At 49.0% G+C, this 21,076-nt stretch overlaps 1 protein-coding gene across 7 annotated transcripts in view; it reads right to left on the bottom strand.

Moving 5' to 3' along the window:
- The window catches only part of ABCC8 (ATP binding cassette subfamily C member 8), a 74,101-nt gene that overhangs the window by 40,012 nt on the left and 13,013 nt on the right, over positions 1-21,076 (bottom strand). For 4 of the 7 annotated variants that reach the window (XM_078058333.1, XM_078058334.1, XM_036116341.2 and 1 more), the window contains exons 5-10: positions 20,624-20,866; positions 19,542-19,727; positions 12,627-12,791; positions 9,230-9,385; positions 4,674-4,808; positions 4,149-4,311 (exon numbers count right to left, since the gene is read on the bottom strand). In XM_078058333.1, the coding sequence (XP_077914459.1) occupies positions 4,149-4,311; positions 4,674-4,808; positions 9,230-9,385; positions 12,627-12,791; positions 19,542-19,727; positions 20,624-20,866 (1,048 nt within the window). Of the gene's footprint in view, positions 1-4,148; positions 4,312-4,673; positions 4,809-9,229; positions 9,386-12,626; positions 12,792-19,541; positions 19,731-20,623; positions 20,867-21,076 lie in introns of all 7 variants that reach the window. The other 3 variants (XM_078058332.1, XM_036116339.2, XM_036116340.2) reach the window with 1 other exon arrangement.

Raw genomic sequence — 21,076 nt, 5'->3', positions numbered from 1 at the left:
GGCGCTCAGTAAATATTTATCAGTTAAGTGATGAGAGAAACAAAAGAGGCCAGGGTCAGGTAAGTACCACAAAAGAGAAAGCAGGGCATCTGGAACTGAGCCCCTGGTGCTGGCCTCATTCACAGCCACTGTTCACAGCACAGTCTCTCTCAAGACTGTGAGGGAGAGGATCCTGCTTGCCCCCTCGTTAATGCACAAGGCCCCGGGAGAGTCTGGCACAGAGAGAAGCCTCTGGGATGGGTGCTGCACGAAGGACACCATGAACTGGCAGTATGGCTGTTGGTCCACGGGTAGGGCCTAGGACCCCTTTGTCACTCCTGCAAAGCTTGTCCTCCAATACATGGTGGGGCTGGACACCTAGAGTCACCAGCTTCTGTAGGGAAAAAAGGAACCGACTTCTCAGGGGAGTGGCCCCAGCACTTGCCTCCAGCTTTTCCCTACTTTATTTTCTACTCATTGAAACCCTGCCCATCCTACGAGGTGCAGCTCAAGCCACCTCTTGTAGGAAGTTCTGGTGAAATCCCAGCCCATAGGGGCTTCCTTCTTTTCCAACCTCTGCCATTTACTGGCTGAGGACCTGGGCCAGTCATTTCACCTCCCTGAGCCTCAGCACACGGGGACGTAGACCACACAGCTCACAAGGCCACGGTGAGGACTGAGTGCCATCAGGCTCGCTAGGCGGCCAGCACAGGGCAGGTCCATGCCGCGCAGTGATCCCTGCCGCACTGTCTCGTGTACGGCAGCTCTGAGTTCTCAGCAGAGCAGAAAGTCCTGGAAAATGGGGAGCACCACGTATTGTCTCTTGCACCCCTCCCAGGGCTTAGCACAGGGCTGGGCACCCAGGCTAGGCTCACTCAACCCCCGCTGAGTGACCTGTATCTCTTTTTCTTCAATTCTGGATTTTGATGGTAGGGAAACTGTATCCATTTCCTTCCCAGCCCCCTGCCCTGCCCCGTACCAGCTCAGGGCTCTGATGGCGAGAGCATCTGACAGAGTGTCAGAGGTACCCTAATCTGCCCAGCCGTCTGACTGCTGGGCACACGATGACCATGCCGAAAGCCCAGCAGGTGGCACTAGGATGGACCCCAGCAGGAAGAGTGGCTCTGGGGCTCTCCTGTGGTGACAGGACCCCACGCCTGGCGCCAGGGAAGAGAATGAAAGACGCCCCATTACCTCAAGCCAAGAACCTATGTCCTGATCCCTGGTGACAGGGAGCAGAAGGCAGGAAGTCCAGGAGGAGGTAAACAAAAACACACTCACAGCATATACCTGCAGCCAGGAGGCGCCCCTCCTGCCCCGTCTCCCCCCTCCCACGGCTGACTCACAGACCAATCCCAGGAAGGGCAAACACGGAGTAAACAGCACTTAGCTTTCAACACTCTCCCGGAGGGCACTTCCCTTTTCCTCCCACTGCCCTCTTCCAGGGACCAGCCTGGGATGTTCTGCTCATCCTTCTAGGTCGCTGAGCCCTGGACAGACCCCTGCTTGGCTCCAGAGCCCCTCACTCCTAACAGTCATCTCAGCCCCTGACAACATGGCATCTTCTTTCCCCCACGTCTTCCTAGCCCCAGGACCTTTACAAAGCCATGGCTTGTCCTCTGAGGGCTTCATGGGACAAAGAACACCTACTAGATAGGCTTCGGTGGGCTAACCTGGGAACCTAGGCATCACACAATGTTGTTTATATACAATACGTTTGTAGTTTGTAATGCAGGAAATGAGCATACACCTCCTCGGAGCAAAGTAGCTGTTAGCTGCCCCCATCGATATGACCTTACTTTGCTGCTAGGAATCTTGGGGCCCTAGTGCCCCCAGTTTCCTTGCTGCTTCCCCTCCCTAGCTCCCATCGCAGCAATGGGGAGCCTGCCCTACCCCACCCTGTTATGCTGTTGCTGGAAGAGGCAGTCACCCGGCTGTGGGGGGAAACCCTCCTCCACCTCAGCAGCTGCTCCCATTGGTGAGATGTCTGGAAGCCAGGTGTCCTCACCTGGGTTATACACAGTGTGGGGTTACTGTTACCACAACCAGGCCCAGGGGTAGGCAGAGCTGACGGGGAGGAGCAGGAAGAGGGCCTGGGGCTCAGACACTGGTTTCTCTCAGCTCCCCACATATTCCTTTCCAATTTCTCCTACCAATCCTGTGGAGTGCCCAGCCTGAGGGTGCTCAGAGGCCCTGAACACCGCATGGTCAGGGCTGAGGGTCAAGGGGAGACACCTGGAGTGTCTCGGTGAGGAATCCAGGAAGCCACGCTGCCTGCCATGTTCACAACTCCATTCTGAGAAAAGCAGGCCCTAGCAGGACTCTCTGCAGAAAGATGCCATGACTGGTGCCATGGATGGTCTGGCCATAGGACACCATGGTCTGGATGGACACAGGGAGTGGGACACTTGGGGTGCTCAGTGTAAGCCCTGCCCTCGGAGAAACTCCAGCTTGGATGCTGGCCACCTGGCCCCACCGGACCCTCTCTTTAGACAATATGAACACCAGGAACACACAGAAGACCTGAGTGGCCGTCTCATTCTCCATGACCCTATCTGGGAGGCACGCCCAGTGCACCCTCCACTCCTGGCCCACCCCCGGCGACCCCCACAGCAGTGTTTCTTCCTGGCACACCAAAAGAACCCGCTTCAGCTGGGGGCGGTGGTCAGCTGAGTGCATCTCTTCTAACTTCCTCCCCTGTTTCCCATGCCCATCAGAGCCCATTCTTGGTTGTTTCTTTCCTACTCAGAGAAAATCGTCTGAAAATGGAGCCCCATAGTGTCCTAAGTTTTCCTCACCCCACGTAGGTGCCCAGCCGTTGGTGGAAAATAGCACGAGCCTCCAGCGGATCTAGTCTGAGCCATGCCATTAACCTCAGGAGTGACCTCAGGAAAACACCCCGCTCCGGGCCCCCATTTCACATCTCTAAAATGGTTCTCTCAACCGGCAGAAAACACTTTCTTTACGTCTCCTTGCCACATTCTATGGAACTTCCACAGATCTGTCTTTTAACTCACAAACGTTCTCTTCAGGTATGTTAATTCATTTAAACTTTACACTTGAGTCATTTTTGTTTCCTTTTTTTCCTCTCTCCGGGGCCTCTCCTTGGCCCTTCCTACCACATTGGCTCTTAAACTGGACAGGCCAGGGAACCAGTGTGAGGTCTCCAGCTGCTAACCATCTCCATCCCAACCATGCACTTGGGCACTAAGCACAACAGGGTGGGTCCTCGGAAGCCCCTAGACCAACTGTAACATCAACTTGGGCCAGGGTTCCATCGGCCACCTGACCTCCATAAGCCCTGGCCTGACCTGGGGACCCCATCCACCGAATTAATTTTGACAACCAAATTTTTAATTTCTAGAGGTCCTTTTGACTCTTTTCCCCCTGATACTTTTCTGTTTTACCTTGTTGGTTTAACACCTTCCTTTAGCTCTTTAATTATTTTGAACATGCTTATTTTATGATCTCTTTTCAGACTGTCCTATCATTTCCAGGTATTGAGGGAATAATTCTCCTGTTGTTTTGCATTTGATGGCTCATACTCGGGTGGTACATTTTTCTTTGGTGGAGCCCCATATTCTCTGGAAAGTACTTGTAATATGTGTGTCTGCTAGGACCTGGGAGTTTTACCAGTTTTGGTCTTTTTTTCTGTACATATATTCTGGGCTTGGGGTTTCCTAACTACTTGGATTCAGTCCCTACATCTGTGAGTACCTCAGGTTTGAACTTCTGTTCTTTAAGAAGAACCTTTCTCCTCATACCCCAGGTAGGTGGAAGCTTCCTTGTAGCTGCTTCAGGGCAGTGAGTCTTCACACCCCCAAGAATTCAAAACTGTTGCTGTTTATGTAAATGTACGGCTGCCTCCCGATAAGAGATCAGTTCAGTGGAGTGTAAAAGACCTCCCTTGTCTTTGTCATCACTGTGTCTTGAGGGCCAGGACAGTGCCCTGTGCACAGTAGGCTGTCGATATACATTTGCTGGGTAAGTGACTGAGGACACTGTGACTTCTGGGGGCTCTGCTCCAAGAGACAGTTTGAGGCTCCCCTGGATTGGGTGCTGCCAACGTCTCTTGCTTCTGCCACCTTCACTCCCCGCCTCAAGCCCTGAACACCCTCTCCCAGCATGCAAGCAGCAGAGCATGGGGCTGGCTGGTCGCGGGGACTCACTGGAAATGGAGGTGTACACAGCGAAGGCCCTGAGGCTGGTCATCTCCTTCCTGCGGGTCCTCTCCACGCGGGTGCAGAAGATGTTCTCCCAGGCGTACAGCTTGAGCAGCTTGATGCCACGGAGCATCTCGTTGGTCTGCTTCAGCCTCTCGTTGGAATACTCCTGCCAGGGGTCACCAAGTCAGAAAGGAGTCTCCTTTGCCCCCATCCCACCCAAGAGGAAGGAGCCAAGTCAATGCCCTCACCGTTTCACAGACAATGCCCAGCTCCTGTGCCCACGGGGATGCCCCCTGCCTTCTCCATTCATCCCCGTTCACAGACAAAGAAACCGAGGCCTGGCCAGTGAAGTGATCTGCTTAGGGCCAGTGAGTGTGCCTGTGCGTGTGTGTGCACCTGTGCGTGGCTGTTTGGCGGCATCTGGGGGAAGAGCGAGGAGCCTCACTGACGTACAGGGAGAGGAAGCAAGCAGCCACATGGGACACGCTGGGGAAAGGGGGCCTGAGCACGCCCAGGACACTCACTCACCAGTGTGCTCCGCTGGGCCTGGGAGAGCTTGGTGGCCACAAAGTACTGCACAGGGGCCAGGAGGATGATGACAGCTGCCCCGATTAAGGCACTGACACCGAGGATGTAGTAGAGGAGGATCACACCCACGATGATCTGAGGGAGGGTCACGGGGGTGAGTTTCCTCTGACCTGCTGGCTGCCCTGGGGGAGGGGGTGCTGTTTCCAGCTGTCCCCGGGGGCCAGAGGAGGAGGTGTGACAAAGCAATTTCAGAAAGAGGTATTAACATGATGCGGTCTCTGCACAAGCAGTGGCTTTCTGGGCTGATCGCTAACTGCATTTATCTGCCAGCCCGCTGAGGCGTTAACTCTCTCCAAATCTACCTTCCAGATGGGAGTCTCAGAGCTGAGGTTGCACAACGGGTGTAACGGCACCTTTTGTTCTGTTTGCTGGCTGTCCAAGCTGACAGTTCCCGCCCGCGGGGAGAAAAGTGACGTAGGAGCACAGGGGCTCTGCTGCGTCCCCCCGGACAAACTGGTCCGGGGGCTGGGAGTTCAAGTTCCATTCTTAGGCTCCTGGCATCTTTAAAAAAAATTTTTTTTTTTAAAGATTTTCTTTATTTATTTACAGAGAGAGACACAGCGAGAGAGGGAACACAAGCAGGGGGAGTGGGAGAGGGAGAAGCAGGCTTCCCGCTGAGCAGGGAGCCCGATGCGGGGCTCGATCCCAGGACCCTGGGATCATGACCTGAGCCGAAGGCAGACGCTTAACGACTGAGCCACCCAGGCGCCCCTCCTGGCATCTTTTTAGAAATAAAATATGCACTGTCTTCTATTAAGCTAATTATTACATATATAAGAAAATGAAAATGATCTCTTAAATTTGTGACATGCTGTACATTGAGTGGTCTTTGGATTAAAATAGAAGTTTTTATAATTCTTAGCGGCAGATACACTTTATAATCTATAATACAGATCTACATATGTACATGAAGGCTGTTATCTTCACTTTTTTAGTGACTCTGGCAAGTATTCTCTGAAAAGAGAATTCTTCTGTTTCTAGCTTTATGCAAATGACCGCCTGCTTCTGAATATTTATGAGAAGTGTAAATTACTCTTGCCAGCCCCTGAAGCACCGAGATGACAATTTATCAGGTTGCCTTCAGAGGCAGACAGCTCTAAATTCAGGGCTTATTCTAAAGGAACAGATGTGCTGTCTTCCTTAATTGGGGGGAAAAAAAAGTCTGCCTGGGTTGGCCCCGCACTCCCTGAGCCCTGCACGAAATTGGCAGTAAGCTCCTCGCACTACCTCAAGGACGGAAGAGCAGGTGAGCGGCTCTGTAATTTCTCTGAATCACAGAATGCCTCTTGTGTTAGCAGGATCTTAGGGGCTGGTTAAGTGACCCCTTCACCCCCTGTCTCCCAGGGTTTCACTGATGTTAAATGCGGACACAGGGGTGCAGAGGAGCACGTTAGGAAATAAAGAACCTCCTACTCCTGCCTGGCTCTGCTTGCATCATCCTACCCCCAAATTATCCCTGGCATCCAGTCTTTTCATTAGCTGTCCTCATATGGAGGCAATCAGGGCATCGTTCAGCAGCTTATAGATCCAGACATCAAGGGAATTCCCAGAGCACTCCCAGAGTCACCACCACGGCACCTGCTGGAGGTCGGTGCCCAAACCCCCACCACCTCCAAGCGCTGGCAGCTGCTGGAACAGGACCTGGAAACACAGCTGCTGCTTCTGCCAGCCTCCCTCTCACCCTCCACCCACCCCTTGTCATGCTCCCCACATTCTTCTGTCCACGCCTCTATTCTGCAGGGGTCTCAGGGACCCCCTGGAAGAATAGACCAGAAATCAGGGATTCTGAGTATGCAAAGCAAAGGTGGGGAACACAAGGGCTATTGTAGCCCCTATTTGCAAGTTAGGAAAGTGATCTAGTATAGTAGTGGGGAGATCGTAGGCCCTGGAGTGTGCAGGCCTGAGTTTGAATGCAGTCCCAGCACTTAGCTGTGCAATCTTAGTAAGTTACTTAACCTCTCTGAGTTTCAGCTTCTTCATCCTTAAAATGGGGATTTTAATGCCCACTTAGCAGGACTGCTGTGAAAATTAAATGAATATATATAATAAGTACCTAGAATAATACCTGGCATGTAGTTAGAGATCAAGACTGGGCGGCAACCCTCTTCTTACAAACAAACAGACAAACAAAAAAATAAATAGGCCTTATGGGAACTCTGTCACTAGGGAACCACAGAAAGGAGATAACCTGGGAATAGCGCTGCCACCGGCTCACTGTGCGGCCCACCCCCTCTCCAGGCCTCCAGCGCCCGTGGGATGGGGAATCAAAGAAGTCCCCACTCTGGCCAAGTTCCTTAACATGGTGTTCATAAGCTTCAGGGGGCCAGCAAAGCCCCTGAAATTGTAGGCAAAATGTGTGAATGCACATTGGTTTTTCTGAGAAGGTTTCGTTAGATTTTCAAAAGTATGTGTAGATCAGAGGTTGCCTAGGGCTGCGAGAGGGGATGACGAGTGACTGCCAATGGGCATGGGTTTCCTTCCAGGGTGATGAAAGTGTTCTAAAATGGTGATGACGGCTGCACAGCTCCAAATATGCTAAACCCACTCAACCTGTCCATGGGGGAAATGACAGCTGCGCGGCTGTCATTTCCCCCATGGACAGGTTGGAGGTGGACATTTTAAGTGGGTGAATTATATCTTAATGAAGCTGTTCTTTTAAAAAGTATATGTGATCAAAAAAAAAAAAAACAAACATTAGAAATCAAGGAGCGCCTTGGGGATAAAGCAGTGGAGCTCCTGAGCTGGTTTGAGTATGCTCAAAAGCCGCATGGCCTGTGGCCAGCCAGGCTGCACAGAGCATCCTGACTAGGTTGAAGGCGCTGGGTCGACTCTGGGTAGTAACATTGGGTCTTGAGGGCTGCTGAAACCTCTTCTCAGTGGCAAAGGTATAGCCTTTAAGGAATTAAAAATGGAAAACCAAATGATACTTCATGATAAATAAGCAAAGGTAAGTGATTCGTGGAGATAAAACTACCATGCCCCATTGTTGGGAGGGTTAACTGCACAAGCAAGAGAGGCTGGGGCAAGCGTTATTCGTTAGTATCGTTAGCAACGATGTATGTGCCATAAACGTTATAAGTAATAGTAATGATGACAATACAGTAGGTTTGGTGGACAAACTCTTTCAAAGGAGGTGGTTTAAGGGGACATAACAAAAAGCGTTCTTGTGGATAAAAGTCTGGTAACTATATTAGATGAGCTCTCTAGGCCCTTCTATAGTTTCTGTAGTCACCGATCCATCTTGGCAGAGAAGGAGGGTGCACAGGGGTCTAGGCATGGGTAAGTGGTAATAGGGGATGGCATATAGGGCTGTCCCCATAAAAAGGGCCATCAGATTCCCTGCCCTACCTCCCCATCAAGATGCCTAGCTGACTCCCTGTGCAAGTCTCTTCTTCTATTTTCCTTTAATGTCTTTCAAATATAAGCTTTACAGATAAGAAGGACCAATAAAAATCACTTGAGATTAAGGCTTATGGAATTTGCATCCCAAGGAACAATGGATTCTGGACCGATAAAGTCCTCACTCACATCAAAGTGTGCAATTTCGAGGGATCTGATATTTACTTAGTGACTACTCTGTGCCAGGCACTCTGCTTGGCGCTTTACTTACATCATCTAATTGAATCATCATAGCAACCCCAAAGGGTAGGAATCATGCCCATTTCATAGATGAGGAAACTGAGGCTCAGACAGGTTAAGTATTTGAATCAACCTGTTTTACCAAAGCCCAGACACTATCCTCTCTACCAGGCAGTCTCTCTGGAGCCTGCAGGTGCTCTGGGATTCCCACTTCTGGTCTGAGCACCAGAGTGAAGCATGGGCTCCATGGGAGAAGCTTCAGATGAAAGAGCAGACCAGCCCAGGGGTCAGATAAGCCATGCTGAGGATTCGCCTACTATCGTTGGGAGAGAATGCCACCTCCTTCAGAGCCAGCCCCAAAGGTTGTCTGGCTTTAGAAATAAATCATGGCTTTGATTTTCAAAAATAATACACGTTTATTGGAGAATTTAGAAATGCATAAAGAAAATAAAAATTACCGTAATCCCACCATGTGGCCTTCTAGTTCTTTTTCCTGCGTGTATCTGTGCAAATATGTATATATACATACATTCCAATTCAGTGCGAAGCTCACTGCATATACTATTTTGTAACTTTTTTTGGCTTAAATATACATCATGAACATTTTTCAATGTAATTAAGTACTTTGTGGCTACATAACTTTTAAGGTCTGCAAAAGTGTTCCACATATGATTATTCTATACTTTTTTAAAGGTTGGCTGCTTTTTTTAAAGCCTTAATGACGAGAGAGATGGCTAGACCATTTGCTGAGTGTGAGATAGTACAGGGACCCAGGGGTATACCCCATGGAGACCCCAAAAGGGTGGAAGGTGCAGGCAAACATGGAATGGAAGATGGTGCGCTCCTAGTCACCGGGCACGTCCTAGAAGATTCTGACTTTGTGCCCTCCACCCCCAACGCTGGCACACAGCCCTTACCTGCCCTGGCATAGCCCAGAGGTTTGGGCACAAGAAGAAAAACCACATGAGCTGGTTGGTGTCGATGGCAACCAGGTTGCAGATCTGCGCGGCTGTCATTTCCCCCATGGACAGGTTGGAGGTGGACAGGTGCATAATTTTGTTGTAAATCTTGGTCTGGAAATGAGAGCAGAGTGTTCCACATTTGTCATCATCATCGTCCTAATCCCTCTCCCAGATGCCATGTGTCTACAATGGGCCAGTACTTTCTCAGACATTACAGAGCAGCTCTGTAAGGGGGCAATGAGTGGGGAAAATGAGTGTTCCAATTTCACACATGAGGTAATTAAGGCTCAGAGAGGTAAAGGGCTTTGATTCTAGATCAAGCAAGTCAGAAAGGCAGCATTCAAATGAGGAATCCATGCTGGCAAGGCAAGCTACTTTCCCCCAGGAAAGCAAGACCTCTCCCTTGGGGACAGGACTTAATTAGCTCTTAAATCTTAATAGCAGATCTTCAGGTCCAGTTGTATTCTTGATTTGCCAGAAGCCAGTGGAGAACACACTTCAGAGCCATAAAAATGATAAAGTGGGGCAGCTGTCTGGATTAATGTGGCTATCTTCAGCTGGGGGCGGGGGTATGCTCTGAGGCCAAGTCCTGTCTTAATTGAGCCTTGAAACAAAACAGGCGGTCAGCCTGGGAAGGTCTTATGTGAGACGGGACATATAAGTGTCAATCAGCCCCATCATCATTGGGAGTTCAGCTACCCAGAGCACCTTGTTCTGTCTCTCCAGGGCAGATGGGGAGCAGCCATAGTAATGGGAGAACTCTGAACCTAAAAGCTCTTTGTGCAGAGTGGTCAGGCCTCCTAGAAAGATGGCAATTTTCAGGGTGTGTGCTCTTAAACAAGGAAAAATGCATTCCCATCTTCAATGCCCTAGGGATGCCTGCTCTTAAATGAAATTCTATTGTGCATTTGTTATAAGGTGGATTCCCAGCTCCCTTAATTCATCTTTTGTGAAACCCAGGTTATTTGCGGGTCAGGTTTGATTAAAGCATGAACCTACTCTATGTCTTTTTGTGAGTTTATATACACCATGGGTAAAATAATGGCAATGACATTTTTGACAGATCTATGCACAGCCTAGGTTATGTGAAATCAGTCTTCAAAGAATAATAATAAATCTAGTTTCAGTGAAGTAGGAACATAGAGTAATCTACCAAAGAATGCATTATTCAGTAAAGACCAGGATATACAGAAATATGCAACTGACTAATAGCTGGCGTATGTCAAAAAATTATGTATCTAATACAAAAATTTTGCTTAATAACATTTCATGCCAGAACTGTGGTTATTCTCAAACTCATGAAGACATGGACCCTTATCTATAATTTTATGTAAAGCTCTGAAAAAAAGATTTGTTTTTCTAATTTGTTTCCACAATCAATGCTAGCATTTTCTTTTCATAGCATATGAATTTAGCGCTCCTGGATCAGACAGTTCGATAAAAACAATTACAGGCAGGCGCCTGGGTGGCTCAGTTGGTTGAGCGACTGCCTTCGGCTCAGGTCATGATCCTGGAGTCCCTGGATCGAGTCCCACATCGGGCTCCCTGCTCGGCAGGGAGTCTGCTTCTCCCTCTGACCCTCCCCCCTCTCATGTGCTCTCTCTCTCATTCTCTCTCTCTCAAATAAATAAATAAAATCTTTAAAAAAAAAAAAAAAATTACAGGCTAATACATTTAAAACCCATTTTTGGCTCTTTTAGTGTAATTGGAAAATACTGGGCCAGTGTGTAATTTATGACATACAAACAGAAAGATTTAATTACAAAACTGACTACAAAACTCACTGTCGTCTACGGTGGTCTATGGTGGTATGTGTCTGCCAGTCTGTGCAGAACCTGGACAAAAAACCTTTCAGAGAGGTTTTCTGAACTGAGGAATAGCTTGGTTCTTCCTAGCTCTGAGCCCCTAGGAATCTCAGAGGGCCTTAGATTTCCTGGGCTCTTTCCACTGTTCTCATATGATGACATTCCTGAGGAAATGACTGTTTTCTCAGTGAAAAACCACTGGGGATGGACAGCATTGTCATGTACAGTTGCACAGGCTGTGTACTACACAACTCGGGGGCGGGCGCCATTCACATGGACTATACTAAGATAAATGGAGTTTGGACCCAGCCCAGGCCATCCCCTTCTCCTCTCAGTCCCTTTTCTGTAAAGCCTCTGATCCTGGGCTCCCAAGGGACCGGTTGGTGTTAAAAATCTGAGTAACATTTCTGTTCTGAAGTATGAGGTGGCTTTGGGTTTGGTCACAGCTTCCGAGTGTTCTACTGACTTCATGGGAATTTCCGGGTATGGCAGAATCAACTAATTGTCCCCCAGGATCCATTCTCCCCTCTTCACAAGAAGAATTTCTAGGGGACATATAGGGCTGTCCAGAATAAAGACCACAAATTCTAGCCTCTCTAGGTATGGCCTGGTGGCCAATTTCTCATCGATGGGATGGGAGAGAATATGTGCAACTTCTGTGTTATGATTTTAAAAGAAGGCAGCACTCCCTTCTGTTGCCCCACCTTTCTACTCTTGCTGGTTTAAGTGTAGGCCTAATAGTGACAATGCCAAAAGCCACCTTCAACCATAAGACAAAAATCACATGAAAGCAGCATTCCAGAAGGAGCCAAGGTCTCTGATGAGCATGCTGCTGCCATACCAGCCCTGACTCAGTGTGAAAAACAAACTTTTATGCTATTTAAACCACTATCACACTGGGTCTCCTCATCTCAACAGTGGAACCAAAATTCTAAAGAAAACACTAGGGCTTAGACAACTCTCATCACCGCCTTGCTTAAAAGTGCCCTGAATCCTTCCTGATTTTGATCATCATTTTAACCCATGCTGAGAAGGAAGCCATAGGGGGCAGGAGTGAGGACCTAGACCCAAGGGACTCACTGGGCCAGATAAATCTCTCTTGTTACGACCCAAGATTTAAGAGCTCAAATCAATATTCGAGGCTTATCTAGTTCTGGTATGTCAAACTCGTTTCTTTTTTTGCACCCAAAGAAGACCAGTGGCAGACCCCTGGAACAGAATCTGGAGAAGGATTCTGAGTCTGTATGTGCATTCAGCAGGAAAGAGTGAGGGGACCCATCAGTGATGTCTGTCCCAGTCAAGGCCGAGCAGGTGAAATCACAGACCCAGTGCCAGGCAGAACCAGGGCTGGCCCCCTACACTCCCTGAGTCCAGCCCAAGGCACTTTCTACCCTCCTACACTGCTTTGTCAACAGTTATTGTTTCAAAGCACTGCTAAAGGGCAATAGCAACAAAAAGATAAACTCACCGCAGAATTATTCTCGAGTGCCTGTGAGGATGAATAATGTGGTTTTTACTGCGAAGTGAAAACATCATTAGCCAAGTACCTGTATTGCTCCTCTCAAGTTAATTCCAGTTTCAATGGCGACATAGTAGGATGCTTGCAGAAATGTCCTTTGGAGTAGGAGGGCGAGGAACAGAAGCACGGCTAGGACGTAGGCATTAGCAAGGAACTCTTGGGATGAGACAAAGTAAACCCCGAGAAATTGCTTCTGTGGGAAAGAGAAGTCGGAGATGACCACCATTATCACCTGTTAGTATGCCATGGTGGCCATTATTATAGGACCCTCCATGCTTGCAAAGTCTATGCTGCTGTGTATAAGGGCAAAATCAGACTGATAAATCCAACTAAACATCTTCTAGCCACAGGGAGGGTTGCTTATACCCTCTTCATCATCCTACCTAGGGGAACAGAGTGCGGCCCAGCTCTAACCTTGTGCCCATAAATATGACTTTCAGCTGTGGGGCCACCAGGCCCAGGGGAGCTCACTCTGAATGGAACAAGAATAAATAGAGCAAATCACAGAGCAGCCAAAATCAGAACTGCTTGAGCAAATCCCACAATGTGTGTTCTCTGCTACAAAAAAACCCAGAATGAGCTGAGGTCTTGTCCTACACTCACCAACAGCCAGCCCTGTAGAAATTTCTGGGGAGAAAAGGCCAGTGGGAAAACTGTAGTGCTCCCAGGCGAGGTGGAAACTCATCACCTCTGATGGACTGAGAAGATTTCAGAAGCCCCCCTGGCCTCATGGTCTCCCAGGACCTCCTTTTAAATTGTCCTCTTGCTACACCTCCAGCAAGATCTCAGATGATAAGCACTGGGGAAAAAAACCCAAACGTTTTGACTCTGTTGCTAAAGATACCAGGAAACAACAGCATGTCTGTTTCCAAATTCAGCACCAACAGCTCCCAGGAAAACTTTGATCCTGATTAAGTCCTTTGCTCCCCAGCAGAACCACATCAATGTTTCCATGAAGACAGCACTCTCCCCTTCCTGAGACTCTGCCCTGAACTCTGAAAGCTATTTGCAGGGTATGGGAGCTGCTGCAGGGTGAAGGGTGGTGGGAACAAAGTGATGAGAAGGAGTCTGAGGGCACGTCTCTGGCCAGGATCAGGCCCAAGGGGTCAGAACGCCAAGAGGGGTCTTTTTCCTAGAGTCAGAAATTCCTGGATCATTGGATACAGAGCTTTCTGATGGTCTGATGGTACAAAAGATCTTGCCTCTCATTTCAACTGGGCCTTCTCAATCAGCTCTTACTGCTTCATGGAACTTACAGCTATCTCTCCCTGGCTCTGTGGGACAGAAGTCTTTTCCTTTTGGGGACAGCAGGAAGCAGGCACAGAGAGACAATTAAAGTCTCCTAGAGGAAGGCCTACCAAGGCCTGAAGTCCCCGACTCTGGCTCATTTATCAAAGTACCAGAGGGAAAGGCAGAGGGAGAAGGAAGGAGGTATGTGTGTGTGTGGTGGCGGGGGGGGGGGGGGGGTTGGAAGCAGCAAAATGGACCTTAAAATGAGGCTGCAGGGGTTGAGACCTGACCTTGCAGGGAAGGAAGGGGCAGGACACAGTATTTCTCAGGTGCAGAACTCCATCCTCGCAATACACCAATGAGAATACCATTATGAGCCTAATTTTATGTACGAGGAAATGGAGTTTCAGCATGGTTATGTGGCTGCCTCGAGGTCACATGCTGATAAGGCAGAACACATGAACATGAACAGGAACCTGTGTGATGCCAAAAACATCCCTAGATCCACTACCCAAGCCTCACCCGGCCTCTTGACCTCGAGTCTCCTCTTGTCAGCTACAAGCTTGTGGGGGACAGACCCACGGCCACGTGGCTGGTTCTGGGTCAAAGATGAAGGCACATGGGCTTGGGAAGACCTGGTCCTATTTAACACACTTTGGAATTCTTCGGTTCTACCATCTTCCACAGAGACCCACTTCTGGAGAATGGAGTCCATTATGTTAAAGCAACAAAGCACATCCTGGGAACTTACCCCAAAGGAAATCATTTAACATCAGGAAATGAAAGTGCTCTATCCCTGGGTTACAGCAGAGGGAGAGGGGAAAAGCCATGTCCATGTGCATCCACAGGGAATAGTTGGGTATATTCTGATGCTCATGGGAACACTGACCGCTACGAAAGCTCTCGAGTGTGCCACGCACGTGCTGTCTCTCGATGATCAGAAAACACGTGGGCTGGAGAATGTGGACTCGAAAAATCACCTGATCACATATGTTGGTTAGAGTATGGGTGGTATTTGTTAAATACGCTCATTATTTGTACATTTTTAGCAAAGCAACTAATCCCTTTTTCACAGCTTTAAAGGCAAAACCTTGACCCTTTCCCCCGACAACACACATACTATTGGGGCAGAAACTCTATTTCTTTGGATCAACTTCTTGTGGCCTATTAAGATGAAGATCTCCCTGCAGGTCTAAGTCATTAGGGTGTTATTAGATCTCTCTTCAAAGAGACAGCTTAAAAGAGATGGAGCCCAGAATAGCTAAGTTTTTATTAAGAAGTGGGTACTAGACTAGCCAAAGGGACCCGGGGTCCTGCCCAAGGAAGGCAGGCCCTGGGAAGCTTTAAATGGGTGTGAGGGCATGGACATTGCCCAACACTTTGAAGGCTGGAGAGAAAAGGCCAAGGACCTACAACTGGACATCTGGTGGGAGTTAAATGCTTCGGAAGATCAGATGCCCTAGTCTCACACTTTCACAAGCTCTCAGGGAAGTGTTTGTTTCCAGGGGTTTCCAGGCTCAATATGTATTTTAAATTAATCAATGCATATGCTCTTCCTCCTCCATCTGCTTTCTATAGAAGTTATACACTTGCCCATTTTGCAGTTGAGCTGGTTCATTCCACAGGTAGGACTAGAACCTAGGACTCTTGACTCTACAGTTCTGACCCCCATTACCTTGCCTGGCCAGAGGTATGGCTGGAAAGGCCCTCTTCCCTTGTTCTCTAGGGCTTAATGGACAGGGATCATGTGGGCTTTTGCTTCTTATTTGGGCAGGAGCCAGAAGTCAATTGCCCATAGGTCCCAGCCCTGGAAGGCCCTGGGAAAAAGCAATAACAATTACCTTTGACCACTCATGGACAAACGTACCCACCCATCCATCTTTAACCATTTAACATGGTGGTTTAGAGCCTGGACTTAGATGTTAGCCGTATCTGAGTTTGAGTCCTGACTCGTTATATATTAACCACTGTGTCCTTATGTAAGGTACCTCAATCTCCCTGAGCCTCAGTTTCCTCAGTATAAAATGAGGCCACAGCGGGTTTCTACCCAGAGAATTGTTGTGAGAATTCAGTGTAACATTGCAGGTAAAGGTATCTAGTAAGCATAAGCGCTCAGCAGGTGAGTGCTTCTGTATGATTCCCTGAATACTCATGTCTCCTGTGCCCCTGAGTGTCAGACATGGAGCTGGGTACTGAGCACAAGGAGGTCAGATAATGCAGTTCCTGTCTTCAGGGATTCAGGGTCGAGTTGGGAAAGAGACAAGGGGGGTTTGATGCTGCAAGCCCAGGCTATTACGGGAGCACAAAGGAGGGGCACCTCATCCAACCAGATGGAGTCTTCCTGGAGGAGGTGACATCTAAGCTGAGTCTTGGGGGCTGAGAGGGGCTAGTGAGATGAAGGGAGGCATGCCAGCCCAGAGCAGCTGTGTGGGCATTGTCATGAAGAGACCAACCCACATACTGACATCACAAAGTCACAGAAATGTATATCAATTTACACCAGTCACCCACAGTGACAGCTACAAATGCGTGTACCCAAATGAAGACATAGACACACATGGAAAAAGAGAAACCAAGAGACACAGGACAAATAGAAGGACATACATACAGAATTATAAACGGTTCCCAGGAGAACCCATTCAGAAACAAACACTTTCACACTCACGAACCCACACACGTTTCCCCTCTGAAGTTAGAGGCTTTTGGAAGCTTTGGCCCTCAGACCAAAGCCACACTGTTCTTTCTCTGCTCAGCTGACAGCCTAGAGCAGAGCTTGGCAGTTCTTTACGAATCCAGTTCCCTTGCCCTGCAGCCAGATCAGTGGCATCCTTGGCAGGTGACAGATTGTGGGTGGGGGTTAGGCTGGAGAGGGGGCTGGAGAGAGAGAGAGGTCATGGGCTGCACCCAGCCTGGGTCTCAGCTTTCCCAAGGGAGTGGCAGAGGAGACAGGAGTGTGGAATTAAAGAAGAAATGATGTTTGTCCTCGCGGATTCCAAGGGCAGTGTGATTCTTGCCAACTGTGAGTGTCCTGGAAAGGGAAGACAGGACAGGGCAGCCACTGACAATGAAGTAAACAATGGTGCCCTGCTGTGCGGTCTGAGCAGCACGGATGGAGGCTGAACCCAAAGAAAGGCTTTCTTACAGAGGGCTGCTCGTGAAGAGCTTCCTCGTAGGTTCATAAAGACCAGAACAGCACCTGTCTCTAGGTGACAGCTGCTGGGAGGCAGGGGGATGAACCAAATGACCTCAGTAAATGACCCCTCTCCCCCATTTTCTGGAGGCAGAAGCCCAAATGAGAATTAAGCCATATCCCAGGCAACCACACGATTGAGGATTCTTTGTTGCTGACACTGGAGACTTATATTTACTTTCACCTCTCGTTTCAATGTCTGTAATTTGCTGATTGCCTTTGGGCTGCAGGAACAAATATTAAATCTGATAAGGCCTGCTGCCACTGAGGCAGAGCCATCTGTCTCGGGGATTTACGGACTCACAAAGAACCAGGACAAGAGCATTCCAATGAGAGGGCAGTAAATCCCAGGGTTGGTATATAAATAAAGAGAAAAGAGACGTTCAGATGAACCACAATGCTAAGTGTTGTTCTCCCTACCTCTTTGGCACATCCTGCCTCAGAGTTCTCTCTCTAGGAGAACCCCACCAGAGTTTTGGGAAACACAGGAAGCGGACAATGGTGTGAACAAGCTGAGAAGGGCTCTGGCCAGTGTCGCTTCCCTCCTGATAGTTGCAGCGGGCTCTTGCTTCTGTGGGATTATCAGTGTAGGATATTCTGGAGTCCTCTACGGTCAGACTAGAACTGAAGGAGACACTCTTGTAGACAAGAGAAGCCGCCCTTTCCTCTCTCCCTTTTTGGGCCAAGTACAGTTCAGAGGCTCAAAAACCAGAGAAGGCCTCAAAAACCATCAAGGTCTAAACAAGCAAGAAGAGTCCTCACATTCTTGTTGAACTAGAAATCTGCCCATCTGAGCCTGGCTAACTCCTGCCCCATGCAAATACTTGTTCCTTTATGAAGCTGTCCATGACCACTGGCTGAGTTAGTCACTCCCTCTTCCCACAGTTCCCTGGATATACGCCCTAATAGCAGTGTTTAACACACAGTAGAAAAATCTTTTATTTGGATTTCTCTCCTCCATTGGATTTCACAGTCCTTGGAGCCAGAGGTGATGGCTTGATAATAGTAAGTCAGTTTAGCATGACAGTTCTAGTGCCCACACTCTGGAGTGAAAGAGACTTGGACTCAGATCCCAACTCTGTCACAAAGTAGCTGAGAAACCCTAGGGAAAGTTACTCTCTAACCTCTCTGTGCCTCAAGTCCCTTGTCTGTAAAATGGGGATAAAATACCTACCTCGTGAGTTGTATGGTATATGAATTATATCCCAATAAAGCTATTACCAAAAAAAAAAAAGTACTTACCCTAAAAGGTTGTGTTAGGCGTGAAAGGAGACAGCACATGGGTAACTCCCACAAGCAGCCAGGCATGCGTTAATTGGTCAGCACGTGGTTGTTATTATAGTTAATAGGCCCCATCATAACCACTGCCTCTGGATTCCCACAGCCCAACCCGGGCCTGGCACACAGTAGGGTTTGATAAATGTTTGCTGAATAAATCAGACAAACAGACTTGGAGTGTCTCATATTCCTGACCAGAAGTGCTCAGCTGGTTAATTGTACCCCTGGGAAAAATTAATATAAACCTCCCGAGGATTAAATGCTCTCTGCGATCTTAGAGCCAATGAGGTGAATAGTGTGACACAAGGGAGTGTCATAAATCATTAAGATCTCTAATTGGCAATTCTCAGCCTCATTTTTGGACTGTTTGTGGTTAAAAGTTTATAATGATATTCCTGCTGGGAAAATAAAACTCTGAGTCTTGTTAATGGTGAAAAGTTTTCAATTTTGTGACCATCTGAACCAGCATGGCGGCAAAGAAACAGAGGAAGGAATTAAGTACCCCACCCCATCCCCAGTGTGGATGCTCTTGCCCCAAGCAGGGAAAATAACCCCCCAGAAAGATTTCCTGCCTCTTTGGTCCAACACATTTCTGTAGCATCTTTAAAGCTGCAAAGGCCATTAGATACCATCTAGTCCAATGAGTTTGAAGTATTTTTAAGACATGGAATCCTTTTGTCAAAGAATTTTTAATGGGAAAGTCCAACATATTCATAAAACTGGGGCAGCTTTGCGTGAAATCTGGAACTGGGGGGAGAAGCCCATGGAGGATTCCCTCGCCCCTCACCCCAACAGCAGCCTCCAAGCTGCACCTGTGGAACCTGGACGCCAGAATGTACAGACTGAAGCAGTCAGATCATGGGAAGTTATTTGGAGTCTACAAAGAGGATGTAAATGAAAGCCAACATATTCAACAAATCAGAGAGGCCCTAGACGCAGAGTAAACGAATGCACTTCCTACAACTTTCTGAATGACTAATACCTGGGAGAGGTATTATGGCAGTGATGACATGGTGAGGAGAGCAGGGCACCGTAAGTCTCCCTGGGGCACCAGCTTGCCTCCTGGCATTTCTGTTAACCGGATGCAGAGCATCTTCTAGAGGGAGATATTGCCAAGGGCTTTGTGCCAGTGTGGGGAGCTGACCCAGTGCAGCTGACGTGCACACACGTTGACCTCTTGCACATTCTCATGTACAAGGGAAAATCTTCCAAAGGGTGCTCTGCTCTCCCGCTAGGGTGACCTACCTTGGGCTGGGAGACACGGTTCTCTTTCCCAAGGTGGTCCACAATCCCGAAGATGCACAGTGGCCCGGCGAAGCCCAGCAGGTCAGCCAAGATGCGGAAAGTGCTGCTGAGGACCAGGCGTCTCCCGAAGGCGTGGCAGAGCGCCTGCCAGATGGCCCGGGCCCCCTGCGTGCTCTGCAAGTCCTTCTGCTGCCCAGAGAGAACCCACGGCCAGGTCAGAAGGGCCGAGGGCCCGTTCACGGCAGGGCCCGGCCTCCCAGGAAGTCCCTGGCTCCTACTGCCTGGGGAAACCCAGTGGCCATATTTGCTGTAAACAGGTGAACTCCAGAAGAAATCACTGAGTCACCAAGTGCACAGTTAGGTGGGCCCTATCAACACCAACATGGTCCAGATGGGGAAACTGAGGCCAGGTGCTCGATCAAGGTCACACAGCTGGTCAGGGACGATGTGATGAGCACAGCACTGCAATGAGGAAGTGGCAGGTGGCACCCTCATTTGTCACCACCTGCGAATGCATCTGCCTCAGTGTCTCCCCACTGTGCTAGCACAGAGGCAGTGAGGGAACATGGGACTGGGAGTTGGGAGATTGGTTCTGCCACCTACCAGCTGTGGCCCAGCTCTGGGCAGGTCACGGCCTTTCTTGGGGTCTCCGTTTCCATGGCAGTGAGATAGGGAGACCCCTGCCTGGCTCAGCTTAAGAGTTCTTAAAAGTATCAGGCCACTAAATCCCCCCTTTAAAATGGGTGAAAATTCCCACCTTTCTCATCACTGAGCTCTAGAAGGAAGAACTTAGGACATGAGGGAATTCAGTGGGGTCACTTCCCTTCTCAGGGCCTCAGTTTCCCCCATCTGGACAATGAGGGTGTTAGTTCAGATGACCTAAATTGTAAGGGCTGTTCTAGCTGGGACCGTCCTATGAACCTTAACTTCTGGATTTGTCCCCGGTTCCCTGTGTGACTTATGCAAGCCTCTTCTCCTCAGTGGGCCCTACCGGGGGTTTGACGTGATGCCTTCTGAGGTCCCCATCTGTGACTCTAACCTGGAGGGAGGGGAATGGATGGTGTGGCAGGGCCCTCACTGACCGCTTGGGTGTCGAAGGCCTCACAGAGCCGCTGGTAGTTGGTGAGGGCCCTCATGGCAATGGGCAGCTTCCCAATGGCTCGGAGATCGATGGGCTTCTTATGGGCAGTCTTGATGAAAGCATTCATCCACCAGTAGGTGCCTTTTGACAGCAGGTTCACAAAGGGCTGCAGGAAGCGTACCCCCAAGTCCTGTAGGTCTTCAGGGGGCTTCACCTCCCTTGGTGATTTGAAGAAGATATATCTCTGTGGGGTACATGGGTCACCGGGGACAGGTAAATGCAACTTCTCACCCCTCTCCACTTTGCCCCAGAAAAGATCTGGAGTTGTGGCATCCCATCCTTGACCCTGACCTCTAACATATGGGGCTATCTCTTGCCTATTCCCAGGAGAAGGATCACTCCGCACATCTTGGCTACCAGTGCCAGGGCCTCCTGACTTGTAACTCTTCCTTGA

This window comes from Halichoerus grypus, chromosome 11 (genome assembly GCF_964656455.1).
Source record: "Halichoerus grypus chromosome 11, mHalGry1.hap1.1, whole genome shotgun sequence".
Lineage (NCBI taxonomy): Eukaryota > Metazoa > Chordata > Mammalia > Carnivora > Phocidae > Halichoerus > Halichoerus grypus.
The sequence above is the reverse complement of the archived record's forward strand: the minus strand, read 5'-3'. Positions and strand labels throughout refer to the sequence as shown.